This window comes from Belonocnema kinseyi, chromosome 5, assembly GCF_010883055.1.
Source record: "Belonocnema kinseyi isolate 2016_QV_RU_SX_M_011 chromosome 5, B_treatae_v1, whole genome shotgun sequence".
Lineage (NCBI taxonomy): Eukaryota > Metazoa > Arthropoda > Insecta > Hymenoptera > Cynipidae > Belonocnema > Belonocnema kinseyi.
Genome location: NC_046661.1, coordinates 51,905,098 through 51,913,772, shown reverse-complemented (window position 1 = coordinate 51,913,772; position 8,675 = coordinate 51,905,098). Strand labels below are relative to the sequence as shown.

General features: G+C 29.8%; 1 protein-coding gene across 3 annotated transcripts; it reads right to left on the bottom strand.

The window, feature by feature from the left end:
* Nucleotides 1–560: 560 nt before the first annotated feature.
* Nucleotides 561–8,400, bottom strand: LOC117173158 (clathrin light chain). 3 transcript variants are annotated; one of them, XM_033361570.1, is made up of 7 exons: nt 8,254–8,400; nt 7,172–7,314; nt 6,424–6,513; nt 6,249–6,338; nt 5,968–6,079; nt 5,627–5,638; nt 561–1,244 (listed from the first exon to the last, which is right to left on the bottom strand). In XM_033361570.1, exons 2-7 carry the CDS (start codon nt 7,311–7,313, stop codon nt 1,064–1,066), a joined length of 627 nt encoding a protein of 208 aa, XP_033217461.1. In that variant the 5' UTR covers nt 7,314; nt 8,254–8,400; the 3' UTR covers nt 561–1,063. The 3 variants fall into 3 exon arrangements, with proteins under 3 accessions (XP_033217461.1, XP_033217460.1, XP_033217462.1); XM_033361569.1 differs by having other exon boundaries at nt 7,172–7,317; nt 8,254–8,398; XM_033361571.1 differs by lacking the exon at nt 5,627–5,638 and having other exon boundaries at nt 7,172–7,317; nt 8,254–8,395.
* Between the last annotated feature and the right edge of the window lie 275 nt (nt 8,401–8,675).

The following is an 8,675-nucleotide window of genomic DNA, read 5'->3' as shown; positions in this document are numbered from 1 at the left end:
TTTTGATCTTTTTCAACTCAATATAAAAGGCGTCTATGAATCTAAAATATTTAAAAAATATTAATAATATTATATAGCACTTATTTATTTTAAATTTGTAGTTTGGAACAAGTGCGTTACAACAGATTTTGCGTACTTTTTTATTTATAATTTCTAAACGAAGTTATATTTTGAAACTTTGCTAAATTGTGATTTAATGTCAGTAATTTTCGAAGAGATTTTTAGAAAAAATATATTATTCGAACGTAAAATGGAAAATGATTGTGACTTAAAGTGGCCAACTTTTTGCCAATCACCATGATCTTTTTCAATAACAAGATTTCATGGCTTCATCCATAAATTAGGTCACGTTATTTTTTCATTTATACTCCCTCCATTTAATATTTCGATCAAATAATCAAATAATCAGAATGGCCCCCTCCCATGTGCGTGATGTAATTTATGGAAGAGGTCTCACTTAAAATTTTAAATGTTGAAGAACGTTCATTAAATTCATCTACCTACAATCCGAAAATCATCTCTCTAAAAAAGCAAGTAAAACGTAAAAATAAACAAATTTGTTTATCGTCTTAAAATTATTTATTTGTAATCACCTTGAACAGTGGATAGAATATTCTTCTAGAATAATATGCACAGAGATTCGAAAAAGGTTTCCCAGGTACATAAAATACAAATTAATATTCTTCCTAGAGGCGAGAATCTAAACAATTAATGGAATGCAATAACGTTACAATTTTTCGAAATATATAGTTATAAGTGAATCGGCTAATCGTTATGGTAATAATTACTAAGAAGCATTGTTTTAAAGAGACGGTATCCTATTTAAAAATTAAAAAATCGAAACCTCCGGTACATTCAACGGGATGACGAACTCGGTGAGTAAATTAATTATAACACATAATTATATTTATATTATTACCATCTGAATATTTCTTTCATAACATCAATACCTCTAACCATTTGGGAATCTCTTTGAATTATCCACTCTGTGGAAAATTTTCCTTTTTTCCTGTAATTTCCTTTTCTAGATTTTTCTAGTCGAAAAAAGCGCAGAATTGCGGAATCAACAATTGATAGGCGTTGGCGGATTTTGCTTGAGCTGCAAAATAATGGAGCGCATTCTGGAAACGTCTTTAGAGGTCCTTGCCGACTTCGGATTAAAATCGCAAAGCTTCGCGATCCGTTCCCACTCGGTTCCAGGTTCGACTTCATCAGCTTCGGCCACGAACTGTTTCTCTGCATTCCTAGTGAGGAAAGGAATTGTGATACACGATGCAAAATTTCATGCGAATTCGATGCTCAAGTGAAGAAAAAAATGATTTAGTCCTCAGTCTACTGAAGCGCTTAGAAAGCGAAGGACATGCCTCAAATTTTTATCTTGCCTTTCACAGCAGAGAAAAAGTGCAAATGTTTCTCTAAAATTATTTTTATGTTTTTTTTTTTATATAGTAAGCGTATATTCAGACTCGAGTTGGCGAAAGTACAATTAAAAAATTCTTAGACGCTAAAAGACTGCATTCAATGAATAAAAAATTTTCGATGTGTCCGAATATTTCAAATTTTCGAAAGATTCAATTTATATACATTTTCTACCTGAAATATAAAATTGTTACTTTGTCAATTACTCGTACTCGGATATATCGGAAGATGTAAACTTTCAGAAAATATAATCACCTCAGTTTTATGTATTAGGCTTTGGTGATCGACCCCCCCCCCCCTCTCCCCAATTTGTTCGGTATCTAGAAAAGGAAAATCCGTATGTGCCCCCGGACTCTTGAAAATGAAGTTTTCTATAAAACCCATGCTAAAGACGGTATTTTCGGAATCTTTCAACATGAATTATTTTTAATGTATAAGTGAAGAGTTGCCAAGATTTAAAAAAATTTAATTGTTTAAACAATTTTTTTTCTCCTGTAAGTCGTGAACAGTTATTATATTTCAGGATAAATCATATGAAGTTGATGCATGTCAAGAGTAGTACTACCGGTTTAACATATTTTTTAATTATTTAAACAGTTTTCATTTGTATTAACAATTTGTTCTGCTTAAAATCGTAATTTTTTTTAATTTCCTGGAATTAATGACATAAATAAAGAATGTAGAGTCATATATATTTTGTTTAAGATTTTTCGCAATAATTTACACAATTAATAATCACTTAATGGCGCCTTTCCACAGGGAAGGTGGAGAAAAGTCTAGTTAATTTAAATCTCTTACACTATGTCGCTTATTATTCAGTATTTTCCTAACTCAAAACGTATACCCTGTATGGTTTAAGGAATTAAATTTAATTTGTCTAAGAAAAGTATAGTCCTTTTTTTTCTTAAAATTACTTCTCTGATCAGTTTCATTTATATACCAGGAAATATTTTAAGAAGAAAAAGACTACACTTTACATAATACAATTGAATTTAATTGTTTGAAAAACTTATTATTGTTTAAATAATATATGGAACAAGTTCTAAGATAGTGTAAGAGTATGAAAAAAGTAAACTTTTCTCCACCTTCACAGTGAAAAGGCGCAAGTAAATGATTATTAATTGTTTACATAATTGCTAAATATAATTTTTTAATAGTAATTTTAACGTTCGTTAATTGTATTATTAATTGCAGAAAAGAATAACTTTCTAAGGCTTACAAGGAAAAAATTGCTTAAATAAATAAAAATTGATTAAAAAATGGCTAAAAAATATTACTCTCTGCATCTTTTAATTGTGTCATTAATTCCAGAAAATAATAAAATTTTACGATTTCAAAGAGAAACAGTTATTTATGCAAACGAAAATTGTTTAAATAATTAAAAAATATGTTAAACGAGAAGTACTACTCTTGACATTCATCAACTTTATATGATTTATCCCGAAAGCTAATAATTTTTCAAGGCTTACATGAGGCAGAATAAAAGGGTATTAAGGGGGGGGGGGGAGTCCAAATTAAGTTATTGGATAAAAATTATTCCTTGAAAATGCTCTAAGAGGTGATTATACAAGTACTTATTCTTTACACTTTTTCGAAAGCCGAGCTTTTCCCTTTTAAAATCCCATGTTAATTTAAAAACAGCAAGGGCATGGGTTAACCTGGCGAAAAAGGAAAGAAATTGCAGAAAAAAAGTTCTATCATGAAAAACACGAAATAAGTGAACAAATTCATAAGAATGGTTTAAAAAAATAATAATGGTTCTTTTTAGCTTTAAGTGCTGATTAGTTGTTAATTTAGAATAACTTGACGGTCAAAAATTCAGCAGATGCTAGTTTCATCCATTAATTTGTTTATAATAATTAAATAAGTGAAGGAATTCAATCTATAATGAAAATTTCCATACATCGAAAGTAAATTGACTAATTCTATGTATTTTGAGGAAATTTCTATAAATATAGAACAAAGTAGGTACTCCAAATATGCTATATTATAACCTTTCATACTCAGATAGTAATGATTTGAAGTGCTTTTACACTTATCAATATTAATCTGGAATAATTTAATATTGTTTGATTTAAAATTGTAAGACAATCAAAATTCGAAGGATTCAAAGTTATACTTGAAATTGCACTAGTTTTAAAGATTTAAATTAAAAATCATTCTGTTATTGATTCGTTTTAAATCTAAAACTTTTAAACTATTAGGTTTCAATTCAAAAATTTTCAATTTAAAATACAATTCACTTAAATTGCCCAACTGATAAATGCACATCCAAAAATTGCTTAATTGTGGACGCACATATAGAAATTATTCATCTATAATGTTTTAAATTTAAAATTGTTAAATTTCGAACGATTCGGGTTTACGTTGTCAATTTTGATACCTTCATATTCTAAATGAATGAATATTGAACAATCCAATTATTTAAACTTTCAAAATTTCAAACGCATTCCATTAAAAATTTTTTAATATTATTTTAATTTTATTCCAACACAATTTTTTGTTTTAAAACAATTTTAAATTGTACTTTTTCGCCACTCAAAATAAAAGCAACTTCATTTTTCTTACGTGCGTTACAAGAGATTTTTAAATAACTATACAGAAGAAAAAAAGTGTCCATAGTTCAAGCTTTCAGATTTTGAACATTAACTTGGGGAAAAAATACTTTCATCTTTGAAACTTCGAAAAAATGCTTTAATATTTGTAAACTTAAGGCCATGTGACAAGAAGGTCACGTGACCAAACATGGTCTTCAATTTTTCTTTCCCAACTTGCGTCTAAACGAAATGAGGTGTCGCTCTGAAAGTTTGGGAAATGAAAGAGGAGGTAATAAAGTCCATGTCTCTGCTTTTATCTGGTAAAAATTTTGAGAAAATTTTTTTTTAAGAAAATACCAGTGGAAGTTTTCTTTCCCAACTTACGTCCACACGGAATGAGATATCGTGTTAAAAATTTGGCATGATAAATAGAAGGCATGCAAGAATGTGTCTCTGGTCCTAAATAATTAGAATAGTGAAAAAAGTTTTTTTTTTTAATTACTATTTTGGAGAAATACCGACCGTGCTATCGTCAAATCCTGCAAGCATGGACTTAGGAAACACGGGACTAGGCCTAGGCATACCATCCTAACTTGGGCAAGCGGGGTTGAATCCATGGGAGGGGGGAGAATTCCATGAGTGGGGAGAGCCGCCATCTTACGATATGCCATTTGATTATGCGCACGAGCATTTTTGCCGACAAACTGTGCATGAAAATATGAACATGTGGGCGCTGCCATGTTTGTCGCGGGACATCAAAAGGTGGTGGACCTCCCCCCTCATTGCATCACCCCCGCAATGACATGCCTAGTCCCTTGTTTCCTATGTCCATGCCTGCAAGCAATTTGCAATGTTGCCTTTGGACTAGTTATGAGGTTTACATTCATCAAAGTAGGGCAAAACAGCAAAAATCGCTCACGAACATTATGCACAATTAATGCAAAAACTAATGTTTGCAGTTGAAATGCAAATAAACATATTTGGCCTGACATACGTATCAGTCTGATATCAGCTGTGTCAAAGCAGCACTAGCGCAGCGAGTAGACAACTTCGAACTTCTAGGAGTTTGTAGGTAAAACAGATTGCATGATTACCGCCAGAGAAAGTTAAAAGTCAAACTTCTGCTGTAAAACCTAAATGTGTCCGCCCATAATCATTATTTACAAAAATAAACTTTTTTCTTCCTCCAACTCTTTGCAAGGCCACAAACGATCCTTTAATATTTATTAACATTTCCCGAAAAAACTTTCCGCGTTATTGAAACTTTTATTTTTCAATATGGGTGAAAAAATATTGATCTTAGGGCTGACTGGATCAGCTGTTATACTCATCACATGGCCTTAAGTAGAAAAGGTTTCTAATTTATAAATTACTTTTAGGTTTAAAAAGTTTAAACATGAAAGATCAAAAACTGTGCTGCAATAAGTATAACGATAGAATTCAGAATAATTTCTGTGTCTTTCATGTCTGAAAATTGGAGTGAAATTTCAAAATGTACGAATAAATAAATTGGACAAGAGAGTTTTTCGCTAAACGAAAAATATTTCTAGTTTGTTTTATTTTTTGTAGTGAAAAAATACTGTAATTTATAAGGGCAGTCTAGTTTTCGACTACAATGCATTGCATTTGCAACATGTCATGCAAAATATAAATTAAGGTTTTCGACTTACTTGGCGGTCTCCCTAGGAAGCAAAATGAGAACGAGAGATTTTATAAAACACGTAAATTTGAACATATTAATATCAGTGATTTATCTACTCTACGAAAAATGCATTTTTTCTGAAAAGATTTTTAAATAGAAGAATTACAAAAAAATTGTTGCGATTTTCAAAATGAAATCTCGTAAATTTTTCACAATTTTGATTGAACTAAGTTTAATGACGACAGTGATTTTCTAAACAGATTAAAATTATACACAAGTATTAAATCAAATTTGTGGCTAAGTGAGTCAAACATTCAAATTTAAGAAAATGCTAAGACTCTCAGTTGCAAAATATATCGAGAAAATTACCTGTTGTTAGCTTTAGTTTTGCTAATAGCCTCGGCGTGCTGCTTATACCATTCTTCCAATTCTTTTTTGGCTGCTTCCTTCCATTCTTGTTTCTTCTTCTCCTCTTCAGCGTCTTTCAATGTTAAAATATATATTGCAATGAAATATGCGATTTAATTTATAAAATTCCATAAAAGAAATTAATTCTAAAAAAGGTAATACAAATGTACAAAATGTATATTACGATTTATAATTATTTAAATATTCTTCTCTTTGAGTATAAAATTATTGTTTCAAGATACCTTTCTGTTCCAATCTGTCTTTCTGTTCCTCCCTCCATTTCTTGATCTTTTCTGGCTCTTCTTTGATTACTGGAGTCACTGATGAAATTTCTGTTTTTTTCAATAAAAATAGTACGTATTTTGAAATATAAAACCGAGGAAATCCGTAAAGAAATAAACAAAAGAAGATATATACCTGGAATGGTTTCTGTTGGTTGAGGAATCTCGTTTTCCCCATCGTCTCCGGAACCCATTTGCAGCTCTTCAAAGTTGTCGGACAAATCATCTAATTACCGGATCAATATTTACGTTTAAGGAAACAAAAAAATAATGGAACGGAAAATGGAGAATAGAAAGGCCTCACGTTTTTCTAATTTTTTTCTTACATTTTTCTTCAAATATAGTAAACCTTTAATATAATTTATACTTTTAAGTAGGTATTAAACTCCTTGAATTTTTATGATAAAATAAATTTCTGAAAGTTTAAACAGTAAAACGTTCGAAATTTCACATCATTTACAATTTCTGTTAAAACTACAATCTTCATTTTCTTTAAATTTCTACAAAATAATTCAATTCACTGTGAGCCCCAAAAATAACTGAAAATGAAACTATAAGTTGCTAAAATGGAATTAAAATTAATTAGGAATAAACGAAAAATTTAAAAATAAATGTTTAAATGCAAAAATTATATAACATTTAAGAATAAAAATTAAGAAGCTTATTATATTTTAAAATTTTCCCTTTATTAAGTATTATTAAGGATCTTCTCTGTATCAAAATACAAAAATTAGCAAGTAATGTATAGAAGATGAAAATTCTGCTCAGAAGCTTAATAATTCTTTTAATAAATGTTAACTTTATTTCTACGGCTTGAAAGTGTTTATTTTCTCTATTGTTTAATAATTTACATGTAATTTGATAATTTAATAAGGTCTTTTTACCATCGCCAATGGAAGCTGGAGCAGCACTTATCAGGGGAGGAATTTCAACTTCTAATCCTGCGAGTTCATTTTGCTCTCGAGCTAAAAACTCTGCAGCTGGGTCAACTTCAGGTTCGACAAAATTATCGCCAAACGCGTCCATACTTCTAAATAGAAAATGAATTAAATGTAGTGTTTCAAAATTCAGGATAAAACTTTTTTTAAAAATAAAAACAAATAAATCATAAATAAATTCAATTAAATAAAAAATCTTTCACTCTATGTACTGTAATGTAAAAAATTAATGGACTTAAATTTTGTGTTTCCAACAATTAAAAAAGCAATTGAATTTATGTAACATAGAAGCCTTTAAATGACAAAATCGGCCAAACCTAAATCAGTAAAATTTAACAATTTTAGAACATTCAATTTTTAAATTATACAAATTTAATGACAATGAATTTGAGACTAAGTTACTTTGTATGATGCCGAAAGTCAGAGCAGACTAAGCAGACTAAAATATGAAAATATAATTTAAAAACTTTCACTTTCAAATTGATTCGAAGTGAAAAAATGTAAATTTCAAAATTGTTAATTTGAAATGCATAATTATTTATTAATTAATAAATATATATCTAGAAATTGCATTCAATGACCTAAATTTCTTAGTTACAAAATTCGAAAATCTTCCAAAACTTGTTTTTCGACCAAAAAAAACATATGCAGCATAAGAACAATGTAACAATACTGGAATAATATTCAATGTTAATTAATTAACTAATTTATTAGTATGCATAATTACAAAAACGCAGTGGATATTTACAAAAAAAATATTTTAGTGTTGTATAACCTCACTGTAAATCACAGGAAAACAAACTTTAATCGAGCATCAGATAAAAATCGATCCAAAAAACACATAAACATAACTAAAACGATTTAATGTTAGATGGTCTTGACTATCGAACAAAATAATAGAAAAATATTGAAAAGTAAACCTGTGATTCGATTAACGAAAATAAAAACAGCTTAGAGGTTAAAAAGAGTATTTTTCACCTAAGAAGGTCTAAAGGTCGTCAAAATTTAATTAATTATCATTTACTCACTTTATTTTATCAATTTCTCGCGGATTACGAAGACGGAAACACCCCTCTTGGAATTTTACAGTAAACGTCAAATATCCAATTATAGGTTAGAAACGTCAATAATTGTCGTTGACCAAAAACTTGTGAGATGGCTGGCTCATTCACGAGCGTCTCACTCCACAGTCCACACAAGATGCCGTGCGGAGGATTCATCCCGTGGACCCAAATGCGCACGCGCTCTGAAGCTGTAGGCTGAGCTGATTCGCGCGATGTTTTCAAATTTGTCAAGCTGCTCATTGCCCCGTATGAGAGGCAACTTAGCCAAAATTTATTCAGAAAATAGCAAACACCAATACACAACCGCCGTTATGTCGTATGATTGGTCTTATGTTTATTAAATGTTTATATTCCAATTTATGAAAAGAACAAATTTTGTAACTATA